The following is a 19,715-nucleotide window of genomic DNA, read 5'->3' on the forward strand; positions in this document are numbered from 1 at the left end:
GGGTGATTTAATACTCAATAACATTTTTTCAAACAATAGGTCAGATCTGCTATCCTCCTTGTGCTGCTTCGTTGTATTTTAACCTGTAACAATTTGAAAGTGCATTTGATCCCTAGCAATATTTTTTCCTGCCACGATAATGACATCCGATTATTCAAACTATGCGTTAAAGAATCAACATTTTTTTCATCCTTGAAATCCATAGTATTTACTGCGCTTGACGATGAATACGAGACAAGAGAATGTAATAAGATGATTTCATGTGAAAAAAACTCACCCGCAGGCAATGCTCAAGCTAGTGTAATTAGAAGCCAAAGACGCCCTTGAGTGGGGGATTACAATCTTCGTGATGTACGTCTCGAAGCATGTCTTTGCTTGTTCTTGAAACGTTTCTTTGGAGCAGGATGGAAGATCTGAAATATCCAGAGACACAAAATGCACAGTTTGAGGTGAATAGCGAATCGCGAACAGCCAACGCATCGAAAATACGCACCTTTCGTGGCATCACAAGTCCAGTTATAAGCACTGTAATACTCGGAAGCCGCCTGCTTTATGGAGTCGACAACTGATGGTCCTTCCTCCGCGCACATCAGTGTACTTTGGCTCGAAACGCACTCTTGGTAGTATCGTAGGTACCTTAAAGTTCGAGAGGAGGCAAGGCTTTCTTTCTTATACTATATTTAGAAGAGCTAAAACATTAAACGCAGAATTCCTTACTTGCAGGCGACTTTTAGGCTCGTCATGTCCGATTTATTCGCCGACGCAGGCATCACGATTGTTGTCATGATTCCTTTGCATTCTTTCAACATTCCTTCCACGGCTGTCTTGGTGCATGTTTTTACTGAAAGTAATATAAGAATAAACAATCTGCCAGAGTTAAGTTCACAGCATCATTATACATACCGTCAGGAACGTCAGTTTTGCACACTTCCTCATAAAACTTGTACTTTTCCCCAACTTCAATCATTTCCGGCATGGAAAGAGTTCTTGGAGTTTTGCCACACGTCTCAGTGAATTCCTGGTTGATGCAAGTTGTATAGTAACGGAGGTACCTGGAAAAGTGCAAATTCATATTCATGACCAACACATAAATCGTCAAATTATTACCTTCGTTTTTGTGCCTGTTTAACACTACTGCTTCAGGCTGAAACTCTCCTGCGTTTATAGACGCATTTACGCGGTTGTGTTGCCAACACGAAGCCCGTGCACCTATTTAGCCTTAATCACAAAGAGAGAGAGAGAGAGAGAGCCTAGATCATTTGAGCGCGAATGTCAACTGCAGTGAAGCGTTTAATGTGGGTCGTATTAGGACTAGTACAACTTTTGCACAAATCACGTGGTGCCAAAATCGAGTAGTTTCAGCAGGTCACCGCCAGAACAAAAGCTGCAGTGACTATTCTATTATCATTTTTATGCGATAAGACATACCTGCACGTAACTCCACGATCGTTAGTTTCATTCTTGGCCAAATGCCGGTCCAGATAACGAAGAAATCCCTTGCATTCGGAAAAGTGTCTGCTCAGGAGTTTCGTATCGCACGAGTCTGAAAGAGAGGAATGATAGATGGCAAACATTATGCGGGTTAGCAGCACTCCACGAGAAACCGGTCTCGTACCTGGAGCTTGAGAGAACTTGCATGTCCAGTTATATTTTGCCAGTATGTCGATCGTAAAACGCTGCAGTGACTTGGAACTAGGCAAGACGTCATTTTCACGGCAATTCTCTTTTACAACGTTTTCAATGCACACTCCGTAATAGCCAAGACCCCTGTTGGACAAAAGTGAACAGGTTAGCCCCTGCTACCCCTGGGTAGCCCTCAAGACACCTTTCACTAGGCCATACTTGCAAGCTTCAGACATTTCTGTGCTGACTGCATTTGGATATGCATTCGGTTTGATGATCGCTGAGACAATTCCCTGGCAAATGTCGAAACTTTCTGCACTTATGTTGCACGTGGTTCCTGCAATAATCATTGAGGTGAGTGCAGTGAAGCATTAGTATGAGAAGGCAGTGCTATCAGATACCGGAGGTTAAAATGATAAAAACACCAACCGTGTTCCTCTGTGCAGAGGTTTTCATACTGCTTGACGTAGCGAGAAATTTCGCTTGTGTCGTCATACAGCTTCACATTGGACGCATTAGTGCACTCTTCAAACACAGAACTGAGGCAAGTCTTGTACGCTTGGAGACCCCTGCAAATTCAAGACCGCATAGCGTGGGTCACAGTCTACTCAGCCATCTATTGAGACTAATCGTATGAAAACACACTGACTTACTGGCATACAAATCGCCGGTGGGTTTTAAGCCTCACAAAAGGCATTAGCTGATACTTCAGGATCCCAAAGCATTCATCAGCATCTCGCGACAGAATTTCCTTCGAGCAGACAACAGTATCAGGCCCTTTACCTCCACTGGTAGAGATGTTTTCTGTGGAGGGTGGAAATTACGGAACGTTTTATTTGCAGCACTTTTCGAGAGTGAATGCTCTAAGAGGCTGCATGCGATAAGAAGGGAGTCACTTCACTTACTAATTTCTTCGCAGACCCACTTGTGTTCCAACATAAAATTCCCTGACACCTCATTGACTGCAGTCAGGTTGAGACTGGCTTCTAATGGGCACAGCTTCTCTCCTCCGTCCAACACGCAACGCTCATAATCCTTGTACGACCTAAACAAAAGACATTGCGTCAGTGAGCGACCATCTGCCCTCATGCAAGTGCGCCAAAGCACGAATGACGTTGGTTTAATCGTAAAAGCGGATGATTGAGTTTGACTGGAGTGCTAGATTTCTAACGGTAAGCGGGCGTAGCGAATTCGAAAGCTTAGCCACCGATACAGCTGCAAGCATTAATTTATAGCTTCATTTCCCAACTATGTTTCAGAATCGAAACCTGTTTTTCCCAAAAACATACCAAGAGAGAGCATGTGTCTTATCAGTGCATGGTAGACTGAAGGCGACCACATGAAAACAATTTTTTCGCTGCCCCTCGCGGCACTCACTTCCCTCTTACTTTGGCGGCAACCACACAAACAACTCCGAGCCTAACCACAGTTTGAGGGGATGAAGTCAAAACAGCACAACATGCATATCCTGTACCAAAACTGCTCTAACACCAAAAAAGAATGACACTTTAAAACCTCTATCTTCTGCATGAATTCTAGCCCAATGCAAGTGTGGTTGAGACATTATGATAATCGTCAACTAACCGCCACCGCGTAATCACTGCTGTTAAGTGACAATGAAATTTGTCTAAAATTCAAGCATTGACACTTCAACGCTGCTGAAACTACTTGTAGAGAACTAAGCTCGGCATCGCATCGCCTAAGTATTAGATATTGTCACGGATTAGAATACAACAAAGTGGGCAGTGGCGCGGCACGGAGGGCTCGCGCTAGGCCCGCTGCCATTGAATCATTCCATCGCCACATGTCGTGTAGTCCTGTCTCCATCGGGCTTGCCGCCACGTAACAATATTATACTTCGCGTTCTGTATGTGGCTGCTCTGAGGAACAATCGAATGGACCTGTCACCTTTAACGTGCCCTTTTACCTCAACATGGCCGCATACTGAATACGGCATCAGGTGGTCCGCATCGCAAATTGCGGGATTTTTAGCCAGTTGCAATAAATGTGCGTCGTTTTTTCATTGTTGTCATCGCGACTCGTTGCTTTGACAAAGCCAGATGTCAGCACAACATTAAAATATAAAAACCGCAGTGGCTGAGCCAGCCGCCCGGAGAGCTTTACGCAGAAAAGAGCACTGAATCTTAGAAACCTGGCCCCGCACTTTTCACATGTAAATGGCCGAAAACCGATATAGAAAAACTTGCTACCAACCGGCAAGCAGACTTTAGTCGTTCTGCATCTTTGGTATTCTTCAGCTTTGCGAAACTTTCTGGTCTTATCCATTTTTCCGAGCACTTCTTAATGAGCGGCTCCATTTCAGCATATTCACAAGTGGTCACTGAAAAGAGAGAGATCAAAGGACGCGTACGTAATCAACACGACGTCTTTAATATCGCTGCAATTTTTTTGCTCTTTTCCGCTTTAGAGCACGCCTACAGAGCGCAAATGACACGCCATGTACTGTATTTGACAAAAGTGACCAGGCGGCCCTTAGCGCTAATTATTCAATCAGGAGACTTATTATCATCCAGGTGAGGATAGTGATGGCGGAGGTTAACGTCACGCAGGTTATCCTCGCTGCAAACGAGGGCTAGCGACTGCAGCGCTGCGGCTCCACCATCAGCTCGATTTTTCCGCAGCCATGGAAGCCTGGTTACTTTCGGCAAAGTCGGTGCATCTAATCGACCGCTCCGCAACAAATCACTCGCATAATATCCAACGTGAACAAAAAAATAAGCAGTAGAAGGTATGAAAACTGAACAGTGGCTTGCCTTTGTTGGAGCACACCCAGTTGTACTTGTCTAGGAGGACCTTTGTCAGATTTCGTATCTTCGTGCTTATACCCAACGTGATGTTCGGACATGCTTTGGAGTGCGAGTGACCGGCGCAGTGCCCGTAGTACCTCAGGTACCTTACGCGCAAGAAAAAAAAAGAAAAGGGTCAGTACTAAGTAGGTAGTAGGTTTAAATCACCTTTTGCACGCGAGTGAACGTAGTAGTGACGAAATCCTCCCCAAAAGGTGGAGGGCACATTAATGCCCGCTTTCTGAACAGAGTCGACAAGAAACTGGCTTTACGAGCCGAATGTACAAACAAAATGGGCATCTACTACACAAATTCATGCGCAAGTTCCCATAAGCACATTACTCTCTCCCAACATAGTTGTGTAATCTCGGCTCTTTGACCCTGCTGCCAGAATTCAAGCTCAGGATCTGAAGACACAGTCAGCTAGGGAAACGCTTTGGTTTTTCTTGCGCATCATATTCACAGAAAATTTAACGGAAATGTGTCACTAGGAAAACAAACGTACAGTAACTGTTTCACTATCAGTGAATACCTAACCAGCCTCATGAAGGTAGCGATGAGGAGACAATGTAGGAAGGCAGAAAAAGAGGTGCCGTAAGAGAAGATTCCGTATTAATTTCGACCACATGGCGACCTTTAACGTGCGCTGACATCGGACAGACCAAGAGCCTTGCACGTCTTTTTTTTTTTAATTGTAAAATCTACTCACGTAAACAAATCGCAAAATTAAATCCAAAGCTTCGTACTAAAGCTTCATACCAGTGCAAAACGAAGCATACTTTACATATGCGTGAAGCATACAAGATCAAGAACTGTACTATATCCTGACACCCGTTCCTACTACTGATGCTTGCGACAGCGGAAACTTGAATGCCTCGCAGCGCAGATAAGAGTGTATGTGAAACGAGTAGCAGAATATGAGCGGCAAAAAAAAAATCAGGCAAAAAGACTGCCGGCAACACATACGTTATGAACAGGAGGAACTTGCTTTCAGCAATAATTTCAAGCCACCGGCCAAGATCACTAGGAAAATAAAGTGAAGCCGTACTTGCACGCTTGCTTCAAATTTCCCACGTTGTTTTTGTTGCTAGACATTGGCATTACGACGCTGGTAATTATGCTTGTGCACTGTATGATGCTTTCTAGCAGGGCCTCTTCGGTGCACTTTGATGCTGCGTGTAATAGGCATTTGCGTTAGCACGCGCTCTAGGAGTCCGGTCGACTCACTTCCTCACCTGCTGGCTTTGCAGCGCCGCAAAGTTTGCTGAATTCAACAAGCGGATCGAAAAACTCCTTCGCTTCTCCTAGTATGGTGGCTACGGACGACACGCTGCAAGAGTCTGAAACCTCCTCGTTGACGCACGCTTCGTAGTAGTTTGCAGCCCTGGAGAGAACAGTGCACGTGAATAAGGGCAATAGAAGGCGCCCATTGTAATTTCGGATGCAGCAGCTACAAGAATTGGCTAAAATAAAAAAAAAAAACTATAAAGGCTCGCGTTTCTGAAGATGCACTAAGGTAATGATGAATCCAGAATACACAAACACTAGTAATGGTGCCTCGAGATAGTTGAGTTTAGTAGAAATATTCATCGTGCAAACAACGAAGTTTAGCCCACCTGCTGTCGTGGCGTTCCATGCAGCCTCGCTCTTTACAGATAACATTAACGTGCAAACCAAAAGCCAGCACTTTAAGAACGGCACCCAAAGCTTTAGGCTGGACTTTGGCGAACTGGGCTTAGTGGAACATGCCTTGGGTGAATTCGGCGCAAAGAAAAATACGAAACTATAAATCAAGCGTTGTGTTAATGTTGGCTTCGTATTATCCCCAATGTTCAGATTAGCAGACGTTCAGCTGAGTGCTAGAAATGACTGAAGATTGCAGAAGAATCGAGATGCAAAAGAGGGAATTGATTACTGTGGCTAGCACTGTCGTTACGCATGCAACTACAAGTTTGTCACTTTTCGTCCCAAAACCCTTTGTAAAAATGTATATATAAACATAATCAAGAGCGTAAAAAATCATCGGCGAAATTCCCAGCTACGAAAGCATAAAGTAACCGCCTCAAGAGTACAGGAACGGCTTATAGAAGCACTGACTTAGTGACAAACAATTCGCCTTTCTGTCAGGTACGGCAACATATTTTGGATAAGAAATACAGTAGCTTACCGAATCTCAGTGCTACTGTCATTTGTAATTACAAACAAAGCAGGCTTACTGTAAGTATAGTTTTTTTTTTAACCTTTGCGCGTGATCCTAAAAATCGCAAACCCTGCCTTCCTGCTGCGGTAATGAAGCCAATCTTTTTTTTTGTGTGTGTGGTGAAAGGTTACATAAGACATTTTCACAGACAGACCGAATAGAAATAAGCCAAAACAACCACGCCCGCCAATCACCATGTCCTTACCGGCACATTTCTTTTTTCTCTTTCTCAGTCGCTGTCGCGTTGGCCTTGATTGGAAGGGCAATGTCGGTGAGAAACGGTGTGCACCGGCGCAACTTTTCCGATAGCGATGGTAGGGAACAGGCTAGAATGAAGGAGCCGAAACATAGCGAAGGAATTAATGACGGCCTCATTATCAAGTGAAACAAAAAAAAGCGACCGGAAAGCTCTGCTCATTTACGTACGTTGCGTTGCCCTTGGAATACAAGTCCACCTGTATTTAATCTGCAAGTCCAAGGCGTACTCTAGGACGTCTGGAGAGGGCGGATAAAGCGTGTCAGCTTTACAGTGATCGTTGTGGATTTCCTGGATACAGTTGTCGTAGTACTGTATGCCACTGGAAGGGGAAAAAAAAAGAAAGCCTGTGTTATCTTTTTTTCATTTCTCTAGACCGCATACTACTTGAGAGAAACTTCCCCGTGGGTATTTTCCACGACGGCGCCGATTAATATTGAACCTCCGGGATTACGTGGTTAATCCACGGGGCACCTTTTTTTTAATATTACTTTTCTTTTAGTGACACCGCGAAGTCACAATGCTCACTTTTCTAAAGAGGACATTTTATTTTTCAGTGGCTCAATAATGCTGAAGTTCTTGTTCCAGGCAGTTCGTAGCTCGTCCCATGGCAAAAAGCCGCGCTATTATCTCACACTGCCCGTTACAGTTCAAAAGTTGGATAAAATGTCATGCTTATCACTTCATATTCTGCCTTAGAAGTTCTCGTTCTAAGAAGTCTTTGATACCCCTGCGAAGTAGACGACAACGCACAGCTTGAAAGCAGGTCAGTGTAAGCATTGGATAGCGACATCAATTACGTTTTCTGGGTTTTTTTGCGCAAAAGAGACGACACAAAAGAAACGAGGTAGACAGGACAAGCGCTTACGTATTCGCCATTATGTTGTAATCCGGTCTTGTGTACTATATGGTTTGCCTAAAGCGCCGAATAGCCATTTGTGCAGTCAGTGCTATCGCTGATTGTAATGCGACCTCAAAGAATCTTCGTATCGGGCGGAAGAAAATTTGAAGAAAGCGCTTTTGCCATTAATGCATTCACCTCATGTCGGCAACGTAAAAGGTGGATGCCTAAATGTCCGGTCTGTCTCTGGAACCTATCACTACTTTAATCGGACCATGATACAGCAGTTAAAAGTCAGTAAGGCGCACAATCCTTTTGAAATTGCCACTGCCCTTTCTCCCTGGTTCATGGAGTTCAACTTTGAAACCTGAGTAAAACCTCGGGATATCGTGTCGAGACAATCCCTCTTCCCTGAAGAGGCAACATGCGACATTGGAGTCCTTGGCAATATTGCATATCTTTATCAACTAAAAATTAGCGAGCTTTTATCGCAAAAATTATTGTGAATTCGTCATGGCTCGTACATCCTACCTGCATGCGTCTGAAAGGTTTCGTTTTGATCCTCTTAGGTCGGCCCTTGGAATCACGACTGTTTCCAGTATACCCAAGCACTCCTTGAGGCGACCTCCCGATATCTTGCAGAGTTTGCCTGAAATGATGACATTGAACGTCAGTTAGGTGGAACTAGGGGCCCCGCAGGGGAACAGAAAGCAAACTGCCGCACACAGGCCAAAATCTCATGCCCCTGCATCAAACGAAAAAGTTCATTCGCGTGCACAACAATAAAGAATTGATGAGACTTACTGTTTTCCGGGACGGTGCACACGAAGGAATATTTTTTGAGCAGACTCAGATGTGCTTGAACTGTATCAGACTGGTTCAGCTTCTCGACATCCCCACATTTTTGCTCAGAAATCACTCTATTGGTGCACTTTTGGTAGTAGTACAGGCCTCTAAAAAATCAAGAGCGAAGATTTGAGTTTCTTCATAAAAAAGTATTTTACGCTGATGTCATGAGTACTTAGTGAAACCTGCTTTTAACGAACTCGGACATAAAAAAGTTAAGCTCTACATTCCTCAAAAAGGCATGGAAGTTCTTTTGAAATGTAGGTCAGACTAGAAGTTCAATATATACAACGCGGACGGCGTTCATTGTCACCGAGAAAGCGCAAATGCTCTTTCCTTCGAGCGTATAGCTTCGTCGAAAATCCTACTGTGTGATAGGACTGCTAGAGCTAAAGTCGGCCCTTCTCGGCCTGCACTGCGCCCTTGACCAACAACCCTCCTCTGCCCCTTCTTATAGATCACAAATCACGCCAACAATCGGATGCGCTCCAAATATGCACATGATCAGGACCGTACTAAAGGAAGGAATTCGCGCTTTGTAGCAGTTAACATAATTTATTTTGTTCAACTCTCCAAAGTTACGAATAAAGTATCTTTTTTTAGTGAAGTGGGGCGTCATTTATTATTCTTCTATTTTTCGATGGACACGCATATGACAAGGAAGTTAAAACTACGAGGAACTACGAAAAACTACTAGTTAGAAGACGAGGAAAGGCCCTTTTCTTCTCTCTTCCTCGTCTTGTTCGCGCGGTTTTAGCTTAAGTGGGCCCAAAACGACTAGCCCTCAAAATATCTTACTAATGTGTAAGACAGATTAGTAGCAATGGTTTGCTGAGCGTAGCTATGATAAAATACCATTCAACTTACAGAAAAATCTTACGCCCTGTGCTCGTCATAAGCTGGTTTTGCTGTGTTCTCGTCTATAGTACGAATGCCTTATTATTTATATAAGATGAATTCACCAGTCCGTATTCGCACTGTATTAAATGAACAGCTTAAGAAAACAAGGTTCTGCTAGTTTAAAGTAGTCACATGATTCCACCGCACACGTTCTATTTGTTGTTTAAAAAGAACGTACAGGGGTTAATAGTTCGAAAGGATACACGCGAGTGCGTGCCGATGCAGGCCGGCTGCGCAAATGTGTCTGCTATAGATACGCTCCGCACCGCTTGCGACGAGGCAACACTCTAAAAAATAGTGCCTCCAGTTTTAAACACGGCAGATCACGCTGAACTAGTCTTTCTGAGTGTGCTGTCGTTAAGCTTTCTCAAGCACCAGGGCACGCAAGGTCAAAGTTTTCAGTACAGCTACAGGCGCACTATGAGGCCGGAGCGATACGCACTTGCACGTTCTTTTTTTTTGTTTGTTTGTACATGTACAGCCGCGAAATATAGAACTTTTCATCGGGCGAAGATGATGCTGAAACGTTTCCTCTCTGGCTTGATGCAAACCCGTTCCGGTGCCGCTTCCACTGTGCTTGCGGCAGGTGCGCACAACTGCCCAGCGAGCAATATGGCGACGCTAAGGCAGCCCTTTTTGTAAAGGTGCATATGCGAGGGAACGAAGTTTTAGCATTCATTCACTGATCACTGCGCAATTATGCGTGACAAGCAGTTTTTTTCTGTTTTAACTAGTTTTCGCCTTGACGTATATCCAAAAGTCATTTTCAAATTTAATGGAGAAGAAACAACACTATTAGCAATTTTATACAAAAAGCTTACTCCCACTAATATTGCTCATGACTGTACACCATTTACGAAGAGATTAGAATGGAAGAAAGTTTGCGCGTGGGCAACGCCGTGTGACTCGTCATGCATCTCCAGCGTTCCAAATCTGCTGAAGGTAAAATGAAACGTGGTCCCCACCCACCGAACGTCAGGACTTCCATGGATGCTACAAAAGCCCCACTGACAAAGGCTGTACCTGTCATGCACCGTCCGTCGTTCATGACGAAACAATTCTGATTTTTCTGACTGTTCCCGACATGAATCCTTACCAACATGTTTAACTTTTCGCCCTGTTTCGATTCTGAACATAGCGACGCAGTGCTCAACCAAGCTACACAACAAAAGTTGGTATAGTTTCTGACGGTAAGTTCACATGCAATATTTAGGGAAAGCTTTGATGAAGCCACGTGTTTGTGATACTCTTTGCGCTGTCACAAACACGCGCAAAACATGCATGCAGCTCTCGCCTACTCAGAGCTGGTAACCCTTAGCGCAGTAGTTCAAAATTAGAAAAGCGAAACCTAATTATCTTTCATCAATAGAGAACATATTTCAGTACTGCATTACCTGCACGCTGAAAGCATTTTCGAGCTCGTCTGAACGTGAGGAAGGACGAAGTATTTGATCAGTCCGAAGCAGCTCTTCAGGTTGTCTACCAGCAGTGTTTGGTTGCAAGTTTTGCTCCTCAAATCTTCAGATTTGTGCTTTGGAACAATCACAGCTGCACAGAATACGAAGTTAGTTGTGTAGAGCGCATTTTGCGGCTATATAGAGTGTGCTCAGCGAATGCCACAATACTTACACTTGTTGCAAGCCCATTCATATTCACTGAATAGACCTTTCGTGTTTTCGAAAACTGACTGGTTTGAAAGCAAGTCCTTTGAATTCGGGCATATTAGTTTTGTCTGTTTCAGTATGCAAGACTGGTAATCATGAACAGCCCTGATGGAAGATGGAAGAAGAGGTTTTATGGAACAGAGGGCAACAACTCCTGCAACAACATGAAGTTTTCTCTGGGAAAAACGTTAGCCATTACCTGCATGCAATTTCCAACTGGTTCTCATCTGACAAGTCCTCAATGTGAGGGAGAACTTTCATCACTATGTATCCTTTGCATCGCTTAATTCTGTCGATGTAGTTGTCTTTTGTACATGGAGGAACTGCGAGTAAAATATAGCCATCATGGATGAGGCTCATAGAGCATGAGCAGCGACACAAACGAGCGTTGGAAATTCGGCCCTACTTACCTACAGTCTTATCTAGGTCACAAACCCACTTGTAAGTGTCACTTATGCCGTGAGTGTATTCCATTACTTCAGTTGAAAGATTGTCCATCGGCTTTTCCACGTCGCAGTGCTTAACCACTTCCGACCACACACAAGCGTTGAAATCGTTCAGAGCCCTGAAATGAATTGGGGCCGTTACTTTCGAGTAATAATTCTGCGAACGCAGACTGGTAAGCTCACCTGCAAGCGTGGTGAAGATTGTTGACGCTAGATGAGTCAGCGGACAGTGGTATGACTTCAAATGTTATGAAGCCTTTGCATTCTTTTAGTTTTGGCAGCAACATGGCTGACGTGCATCTATTCTCTGAAAAAAGAATCTCGGTGCGAAAAAGAAATAAAATTTAAATAGATTTGGTTTACCTGTTGATTGTTCCACCATGTCACAGGTCCACTGGTACCGTCTGAACAGGTCTTCAGTCAGACGACTTACTTCGTTCGTGTCAGGTATAATCTCATTTGAGCTGCACTGATCTTTGACAGTAGCGAGAACGCATGTTTGGTAGTTACGCACCCCTCTACGGAAAAGAAGATAGAGAGATAGAAAGGAAAAAGAATGGGCGTCAGTCGAAATACTATGAAAACGAGGCGAAGCAAGACAAACGTCATCTCACTGGCACGAGTGCTTGATGCCGCTGGAGGTGAAATTTTTCATTCCGATCACGTTTACTTCGCTCCACAGAAACCCTTCACATTCAGCTAGGAGCCGTGACACATTATGGTAGCATTCGCTCACTGAAAGAGAGAGCGCAGGTGTAGTTAAATTCCTGGGCAACGGACAACATTTATACCTACCGGATGATGGGATGGATTCACATATCCACGCGTACTTGCTGTAGATGAGAGAGTGAAAGTACTTGATTTCCGTGTTTTCAAGCAGACCCTTAACCATGAGACATTCTGATGGAATCATGCTATCGATGCACCTCTGGTAATCAGTGAGGCCACTGTAAAAAAAAAAAAATTGTGAGTCATATAATTCAAGTGACCTCTTTTGCTTATTTTCTTGCCAGTGTACACTACTACTGTGCTTTCTACGCTAAGATAGCACGCTTGGCTGCATCATTTGCTCAGTCTCCGTCACTTCCACGGGTAATCTAATAAAGCCACTACCCATACAAAACATGTTTTTAAGAAATAAAAAGATCTTACCGAGGCATCAAACTGCACTTGTTGAATGCATAGAAGGTATCTTATATAATTCACCGAAAACATGCGGCACAGCTAACATTGGGAAAATTGAGCGCTACCCGAATAATAAATCGCGTCTAAATGCCTTAGATGCCTGTGTCGGCCTAGTTGTGAATTTGCGACACACTGCCACAGATGCGAGCACAAATCACAACTTGAAAAATCCGCTGCCAATAGGAGGCACGTCGATCAGCGCACAAGAAAGGTCATTTAGGAGCCCGAAATGGCACATACTGAACATGAATATGTAAGTGTGCCATCCATATCGCTCTCGGGAAAAAATTGTTTTCTCGTGGGTTGCTCCTGCCGATGACGCCTATGGAGAATTAAGTTTTCGCGTGTATTTTGCTAGCGTTCTTTTGGCGTCTTAGAGGTTATTACATGACATGCTTTATCTCTTGTTGAATGCATTACTTGTCTTCCGTAAATGTGTCTAAGTGCTTTGCAATAACACAGTTGAAAATTAGCACTAATTTGTGTTCCATTCCGTCCTGTCTGTAGTTCGCCAAGAGCTACAAACGCGTCGACATTTAAGTCTTGGAACGGTGGATGCTTAGCTTAGTTTATTGGGGTTTAACGTCCCAAAGCGACCCAGGCTATGAGTGACGCCGTAGTGGACGGCTCCGGAAATTTCGACCACCTGGGTTTCTTTTACCATGTTTTTAATGCACGAAACAGAAATAAATTTAAAAGACATAAGACCTGAGTGCGCCGCTGGCAAAGGAACTTCAGGGAAATCAAGCAGACCGAGCTCGCAAGAAAAGTTTACCAGGTTCCTTACCGGCAGACCTGCCGTGAGAAAGCCACGCTGTTGTAGACGCGCGTAAAACTGCTGACTCTCACTTTCAAGTACCCAAGGCATTGAGTCATGTTACTGACGATGTGAACGGTGTTGCAAGCCGCAGGCATTTCACCAATGTAGTTCTTCCCTGTTTAAGAGAAGAGAAAAAAAGATCCAAGAGCCCGTTTAAAGCAAAATCTCGCCACACTTTAACGCCAATGACACTGCTCTCTTTAGATAAATTAACCGACAACGCGCAACAATAGCTGTAGGTTTATCAGAGGTATCACATTTGCCAAAACTAGCCAAGCAAGGGGCTTGTTTCTTAGCTGTGTATCGAAGAACTTATGGCACCCCTTTAACTAAAAGAGTACCCGGAGAACCCTTGTCCTTACCTTTCGAGAGCTTTTGGTCTTCAGGGGTAGCGTAGGGGCCCCGCTAAGCGGTTGCGAACCAAACTTCATTTTCTTTTTTTGGCAAAGGCGGCCCATCAGCGTAGGTTACAAGCAGTACTCTCCTTCCGGCAGGTGTCCGACACAAACTACTTTAACCCGCTCCCTCTGACAAGCGCCTTTGGCCAGTTTGCTCCCAATATACGCTTTTCTGACACGCAGGTGACGAGCCTAGAACACTCACTTATAAGAGTGATATTGAGTAATGTTAGTGACAGCTTACCGTGAGGAGGCAGCTTCCGACACACCCATTTGTAGCGCTTGTATGGCTCGACTATGTACGGCTTGAGGCCGTCAAGCTGGAGCGCATCAAAGTAGTGACCGCAGTTCGAGGTGATGGCCAGTTTTACGCAGGACACGTAATCTTGAAAAGCGCTGAAAGAAAGACATTGCTGTAAGCTGAATGGCATTCATCCGTAAAATGAATGAAAATTAAAGAGAGTCGAACCGCAATGTTGTTTGTAACCAGCTTCAAGACTCTCTCCGAGAGTTGGTTAGAATGGATAAAGAGCGTCTGAAACTGCCAGCTTACTTGCAGGCACTCTTGAGGTCGTGCATGTTGAGCTCATTGTATGAGTAGAGCGCGACTTTTGTGTTGACGAATCCTAAACACCCCGACAAATGCCGCTTTAAGTTCTCTTCGTTGCATGTGCCCTCTGCAGAAAAGAACGCGCGACATTGCAACATTTAGGATCCCAATGAGATTATGAAAATATCGTGCTTACCTGTTTTTTGACTCTCGCAGGCCCACTTGAAAGAGTTGTAGTGGTACTGAAGTAGGGGCCTCAGCTTTTCGAAACGAGCAACAACGCGGTCCCTGCCACATACTTGACGGATTTCGTTGATGATACAAATGTTGTATTGCTTGTATGCGCTGAAAATCGAAGAAGACGGGGTAAATAATTTAACTGGTTTTCGAAGCGTATTTCATAATTATAAATCAAAATAGTTACAACTTACTCGCAGATGGTAGAAGAATTTCCTATCATCTCATATGGTGCAGTCTCAGGCATCTTTAGCCTCTTCAGTATCTTGTAGCACATTTCAAGCCTCGGAAGAAGTTTCTCGGCAGCACAAGAAGTAGCTGAAATTTCGCAAGAACTGCAGTTAGTTGGATGCAGTTGTAGGATGCGCACTTCATGCGATAAATTTTTGAGCGTTTCAAAAGTTTGCATCCCAAAACCTTGTTTGTGCCTTTACGCTAAAATGTTAGTCACACACTTCGGTGCTCTTTATGCTGCGATCTCATTGAAAAAAAAAAGAAAGAGGAGTGAGCCAGTGCGGGAACTCACTACTACTAGAAAGCCACTGCGACACTGACGCTGGACGATCGCCACGCGTCCGCACAGACTGCGACCTACGCTAAAAATGCGAAACGAAAATGTTAAATGCAAGCTCGATATCCTTAAGTTTGTGCCTAGCTCAGCTACTATGCAAAAGGGAGTGCTTATGACTGCAGCTAAGGCGCTCACAGAGAGGAAGCATCGAAAGAATAGTCAGTCTTCTCCACATTCGCTTAACCCATGAAGATAGCCGAATTTCACCCTGTTGACAAACGACCACTAACCGAGTCTAGCGCAATAAACTGCTCTCATGCGGTCTTAGCTGGAAGCATTCTGAATATTAAATTACCAGCGTAGTCATATATTAGTGCGAAAGTAAGCACAGCGCTGTGGCTTTACTTCCGTGGCCAGTAGCAACGCCTACAGCACCGTCTCGTTGCAACCACTGGCATTTTAAACAAGGTTACAGGCTTGCGTATCGCAAGGAGGGCGGGGTTGATAAGCTACTTGCACGACATGCTAGGCTGTCTGCGCCCGTTTGCTGCAGTGCGGCCCTGATCCCCCGGATGCGTTCGCAACGCCGCTGTAAGCACAACTGGATGACTTTAGTATGCTTACATAATCGGGTCACTTCACACACTCTTGAGTACTTGGAAGGTATGTCGAGCAGATACTCCTGAATTCCTTCCATGGAGGCCAAGTTGGTGCATCTGTCGTCTAGCTTGACCCGGACACACTCACGAAATTCGTTCATCGCTGCGCAAGCAGTCTGCGTGAAAACCGAAGTGACGGTGCCATCACCGAAGAACGGGTCCACATTCAAGGTGATAAAGCCTTTGCAAGTGCTCAGTTTCTTCAGGACTTCTCGGGGATCGCACTTCGGAGTGTCTGGAACAGTTGTTCAAAGGAAAAAATTGGCATGCGAGAACTGTGAACGCTTTAAATGCAAACACCACGTTCGGAACGAGCGTCGCAGCGAAGGACCTAGTTTTTTTGCATCAAATCTCAAATCACAGAACACTTTTCTCGCCCCGAAGGCCTGATTGAATGCTGTTGCTGAGTCCGCTAACCTGAATTGTTTTTCTGTGCGCATCTAAAGTGCTACTGTGTTTTAGCGATGGTCTATATGACAATAACAATCCGTGCAAAGAAAAGAAACGTCTTAGATCATAGTTGGGAAACTATTCATAGGGCTCATGCATCGTAATCCAACAGCCTGACCGAGTTACCACCCGCCGAATTATAACGAACTGCTCAGCGTTGCTGAAGGCACGTTTCCGGTGGAGAAATAAAAATCAGGCCATTTACGAGATACACAGGATGCTGTACAGCGGTTGGTGAGGAACTCCTTCGAGCCCGCTCTGTTATAAGTGCTGTGGAATGTTTTTCGGAACTACTACGGTGTGACCGTGAGAGCTCCTTTAGGAGACGCTTTGGTATTACTGCGGGGCCTCCTAGCAATGCCTCTGAGACCTCTCCTGAGCGATCGCAACGCGTTCACTTCCTTGCAATCAGTTGCTATGACCCCAGGATAGCGAAGCCGACCGTCGGCGTCAGTGCTGCTATCCCGCTTTTCTTAAACGCCGACTGGATACCGCTGTCGTAGACACACCACCGTCGAATGTTTTTTTCTGCGTCCTCCGATAGATGCCGGAAGCTCCCGGCTGGGCATGACATTAGACACCTTCAGCATACTGTGCAACCGTGTTACCGTTACCGGAGTACCGGGAGCCCGCCTACCACTGGTGAGCACACGCTGATTGGTGCCGATGCTGCAGGCGAGCGCGCAGCTGCCGGGTAAATGGTGCCATCTGGCGCCGTCAAGGCGAATTGCATATGCGCAATGGCTGCGCACGGGCTCCTGGTACTCCGGTACCGGTAGCGGCAACATGGTACACGGTATGCTAAAGGTGTATGTAAGCGCAGCCGCAGCATCGAGCGTCCGTCTCTTCCTCATTTAATGCTCCTCTCCACCCCTCCTCGCACGGTGGTCGCGACCGGTCGCGAAGCAACGGTTTCGCGACGATGTGCCCAAAGCGAAATACCGAGGGTGTATGCCACACAGGTAACGCTGTAAGAATTGCAGGGCACGACCGATAGCTTGCTGCTCAGCTTATAAGGCAGCGCCTGCGTCTGCTAACCTTCAGGAGTTTGCTGGAGGTCATGTCCAGAGATTGGCTCGGAGTTTCTCGACCGTTATGTTCAAAGAACTATATGTCAGTCAGCCAGTCAGAAAAAAGTGAACAAGGGTTGCGGGGGGAGCCTCAGTATGCTTGGCCAACGTTTCTACAAGAGGATTTGTCTTGTCATGTTTTGTTTTGTTTTACCAAGAACAAAAGGACTCGTCCAGGCGAAGACAAGTCCTCTTGTCGAAACGTTGGCTAAGCAAACTGAGGCTGCTCCCTCAAATCTTGTTCCCTTTGTTTTGTGCTGTCAAGAACCTCGTCTTCCTGCTCTCTTTCTAACATATACGTCAGACAAGTGGCTCAAATATCTTTAAAGAGGACCGAGGTTGACCTATAATGAACTATGATGAAGGATGGCGACGGCTGTCATTATGCTGAAACGACTTGCGCCTCGTGCTGAACGCCGTACCTTCTATGGCTGCACGAAAACACAACCTAAAACAGTTTATCGGCGCTCCGAGAGCGTACAGAGCTTGTACCGTCCTTCAACAGGCGACGCTATCTCCCTCCCTTGCGCCCATCAGCAGATTCTTGCATCAGGAAAGGGATGAGAGGCTTTACGCTCGGTATGCCCTCACAATTCGAAACAACGCAATTATATCACATGTCAGTGGTACTAGCCTTCTACCAGATTATTATGTGCAGGGTCTTTAAGCTGGCAACATGCCAAAAAGGGAGGAGGATAGAAGCAAGCCGGTTTTTCTGGGATATAAGCGTGTGATGTCGCAGCTAACAGTCGGTGAAATTAGATGCTGGTCAACAAATTGTCCTTGCTTTCGTAATTGACTGCGCCGCGCTTCCGTTCACGTTTTTCTATTGGCGTTTCGATCCACAACCTTCATAATAAAGCGCGTGTGATTGTTTCTGCGTCTGCACAAACGTCTGCACCCACCACTTACCAAGACGGCAGATCCAATTGTACTTGTTGAAAAGTACTTGGGAGTAGTACTTATAATCCTCCGAGCTATCACCCTCTCGAGAGTCTGCACAGGCTCTCTCCATGGATGATTCTATGCACTTCTGGTATGCCTTGACACCACTGCAAACGCAAGGCGATATGCACTTCAAGGTTAGTTAAAAAAGAAATAACAGAACAAAAGTTTTACAGGAGGTTTTTTTGCTTTGAGAAAGCGGAGTTGCAGGCCGCTAGAATAAGTAAAATTGACAGCAAAAAATTTGTACTAAATAGACAAAAAAACAAAATTTTAGGCCTACATTATGTAACATTTTTTTTTCCTATTCACGCTTTACCCCTCTACTAGGCTGACTATAGGCTGGCCTCTGGCTAGGCTGTCTCTGGCTAGGTATCAGCCTAGCCAGAGACGTCCGTCCTCGACTCTGGTTGCGAAGGGCGGCTGGCAAACGCAGAAGAGGCAAAAGAGCAAATAAAAGAAAAAGCAATCGGTACAAAAATCGGCCCCGATCGCAAGGGTTGCAGATAAATGCAAGTCGAGGTATGAGAACCATCTTACACAGCCCCAGAAAAAATAATCGCAAAAAAGGTGCAATTCAGACTGAACCCCTGTATTCGCCAGGGTGCAAGCGTCATGTGGGAAGGGCGCGTACCTCTCAGTGCGTGAACCAACGACAGTTAAGTCGGAAAACGAAGCTGCCGCCTGCGAATTACGAAGCACAGACTGGACAAAGATAAGCCAAAACAATACCTGCAGGCAATCTTCATTCTATGATCGTCGTCTGTCATCCGAATGTTTGGAATGGTCCTCTGGTTGATGAAACCCACGCACTCTCTGAAGAGTGGCAACACTTGAGAGTGGCACTTTGATGCTGTAGGAGCAAATTTGTCAGATTTTGGATAAAAGAGCGTTAACACTTAACAAATAGCAATTGAAAATAGTGCCCTAGTTTGTTGCTTACCTTCTTTCATTTGACCATCGCAGACCCACTTGTACTTCTCGTATAACTCGTCGGTGTAGTGCTTGATTGAACTGAGGCTCATGAGGGATGGGCTTCCGTCACATCGCTTTATCTTCAACAAGACGCAGCTCGCATAGGCTTCCAGCGACCTAGATATCAATACGCGTCAGGTTTTCATCACAACGAATTAAGCTCGGAGAAAGCCGCCTTGTGAAACTTACCCGCAAGCGGAGTCAAGCTTGGCGCTGTCGTTGGCTTGTCGTGATAACGGGGCTACTAGTTCGGTTATGAAGCCAACGCACTCATGGAGACTGTCAATGAAAGCTTCTTCTGTGCATTTACCTGCGTCAAGGAAATAAGCAGC

At 45.2% G+C, this 19,715-nt stretch overlaps 4 protein-coding genes and 1 long non-coding RNA gene across 5 annotated transcripts in view; all 5 read right to left on the reverse strand.

Moving 5' to 3' along the window:
* The window catches only part of LOC149350381 (uncharacterized), a 71,552-nt gene extending 67,603 nt beyond the window's left edge, over window positions 1-3,949 (reverse strand). The window contains exons 1-11 of the mRNA XM_089579401.1: window positions 3,838-3,949; window positions 2,529-2,668; window positions 2,277-2,427; window positions 2,053-2,192; window positions 1,843-1,960; window positions 1,616-1,767; window positions 1,429-1,543; window positions 904-1,052; window positions 718-841; window positions 494-636; window positions 278-413 (exon numbers count right to left, since the gene is read on the reverse strand). Coding sequence (XP_089435527.1) covers window positions 278-413; window positions 494-636; window positions 718-841; window positions 904-1,052; window positions 1,429-1,543; window positions 1,616-1,767; window positions 1,843-1,960; window positions 2,053-2,192; window positions 2,277-2,427; window positions 2,529-2,668; window positions 3,838-3,941 — 1,472 coding nt within the window. The 5' untranslated portion in view covers window positions 3,942-3,949. The remainder of the gene's footprint in view (window positions 1-277; window positions 414-493; window positions 637-717; window positions 842-903; window positions 1,053-1,428; window positions 1,544-1,615; window positions 1,768-1,842; window positions 1,961-2,052; window positions 2,193-2,276; window positions 2,428-2,528; window positions 2,669-3,837) is intronic.
* Window positions 3,950-4,047: 98 nt separating this feature from the next.
* LOC149350382 (uncharacterized) lies at window positions 4,048-6,912 on the reverse strand. The gene is made up of 5 exons (XM_089575523.1): window positions 6,836-6,912; window positions 5,666-5,814; window positions 5,479-5,602; window positions 4,398-4,537; window positions 4,048-4,058 (listed from the first exon to the last, which is right to left on the reverse strand). Exons 1-5 carry the CDS (start codon window positions 6,841-6,843, stop codon window positions 4,048-4,050), a joined length of 432 nt encoding a protein of 143 aa, XP_089431649.1. The 5' UTR covers window positions 6,844-6,912.
* Window positions 6,913-7,102: 190 nt separating this feature from the next.
* On the reverse strand, window positions 7,103-8,637 carry LOC149350383 (uncharacterized). The gene is made up of 3 exons (XR_016289447.1): window positions 8,532-8,637; window positions 8,259-8,376; window positions 7,103-7,208 (listed from the first exon to the last, which is right to left on the reverse strand). It is a non-coding gene; the product is annotated as an uncharacterized LOC149350383 (long non-coding RNA).
* Window positions 8,638-12,193: 3,556 nt separating this feature from the next.
* LOC149350384 (uncharacterized) lies at window positions 12,194-13,644 on the reverse strand. Its single transcript, XM_089575524.1, has 3 exons — window positions 13,556-13,644; window positions 12,379-12,530; window positions 12,194-12,318 (listed from the first exon to the last, which is right to left on the reverse strand). The coding sequence occupies exons 1-3, from the start codon at window positions 13,642-13,644 to the stop codon at window positions 12,194-12,196; spliced, it is 366 nt and encodes a 121-aa protein (XP_089431650.1).
* Window positions 13,645-14,694: 1,050 nt separating this feature from the next.
* On the reverse strand, window positions 14,695-19,361 carry LOC149350385 (uncharacterized). Its single transcript, XM_089575525.1, has 6 exons — window positions 19,352-19,361; window positions 19,141-19,261; window positions 18,376-18,515; window positions 15,909-16,178; window positions 14,968-15,091; window positions 14,695-14,881 (listed from the first exon to the last, which is right to left on the reverse strand). Exons 1-6 carry the CDS (start codon window positions 19,359-19,361, stop codon window positions 14,695-14,697), a joined length of 852 nt encoding a protein of 283 aa, XP_089431651.1.
* Between the last annotated feature and the right edge of the window lie 354 nt (window positions 19,362-19,715).

Source organism: Amblyomma mixtum, chromosome 3, assembly GCF_055824585.1.
Source record: "Amblyomma mixtum isolate Tamu chromosome 3, ASM5582458v1, whole genome shotgun sequence".
In the NCBI taxonomy this organism is placed as follows: Eukaryota; Metazoa; Arthropoda; class Arachnida; order Ixodida; family Ixodidae; genus Amblyomma; species Amblyomma mixtum.

What these genes read in the sequence shown, in the direction of transcription:
- LOC149350382 (XM_089575523.1), bottom strand. An exon ending in CGGCGCTGCAAAGCCAGCAG is followed by an intron (nt 5,603 to 5,665) that starts GTGAGGAAGTGA and finishes TATTACACGCAG; the next exon opens with CATCAAAGTGCACCGAAGAG. An exon ending in AATTTGAAGCAAGCGTGCAA is followed by an intron (nt 4,538 to 5,478) that starts GTACGGCTTCAC and finishes CTTGCGCGTAAG; the next exon opens with GTACCTGAGGTACTACGGGC.
- LOC149350384 (XM_089575524.1), bottom strand. Translation starts at nt 13,644, where the DNA reads ATGACTCAATGCCTTGGGTACTTGAAAGTGAGAGTCAGCAGTTTTACG. An exon ending in TTCTCACGGCAGGTCTGCCG is followed by an intron (nt 12,531 to 13,555) that starts GTAAGGAACCTG and finishes TTTTTTTTACAG; the next exon opens with TGGCCTCACTGATTACCAGA. An exon ending in TGAATCCATCCCATCATCCG is followed by an intron (nt 12,319 to 12,378) that starts GTAGGTATAAAT and finishes TCTCTCTTTCAG; the next exon opens with TGAGCGAATGCTACCATAAT.
- LOC149350385 (XM_089575525.1), bottom strand. An exon ending in CAATTGGATCTGCCGTCTTG is followed by an intron (nt 16,179 to 18,375) that starts GTAAGTGGTGGG and finishes CAACTGTTCCAG; the next exon opens with ACACTCCGAAGTGCGATCCC. An exon ending in GTGTGAAGTGACCCGATTAT is followed by an intron (nt 15,092 to 15,908) that starts GTAAGCATACTA and finishes GCGAAATTTCAG; the next exon opens with CTACTTCTTGTGCTGCCGAG.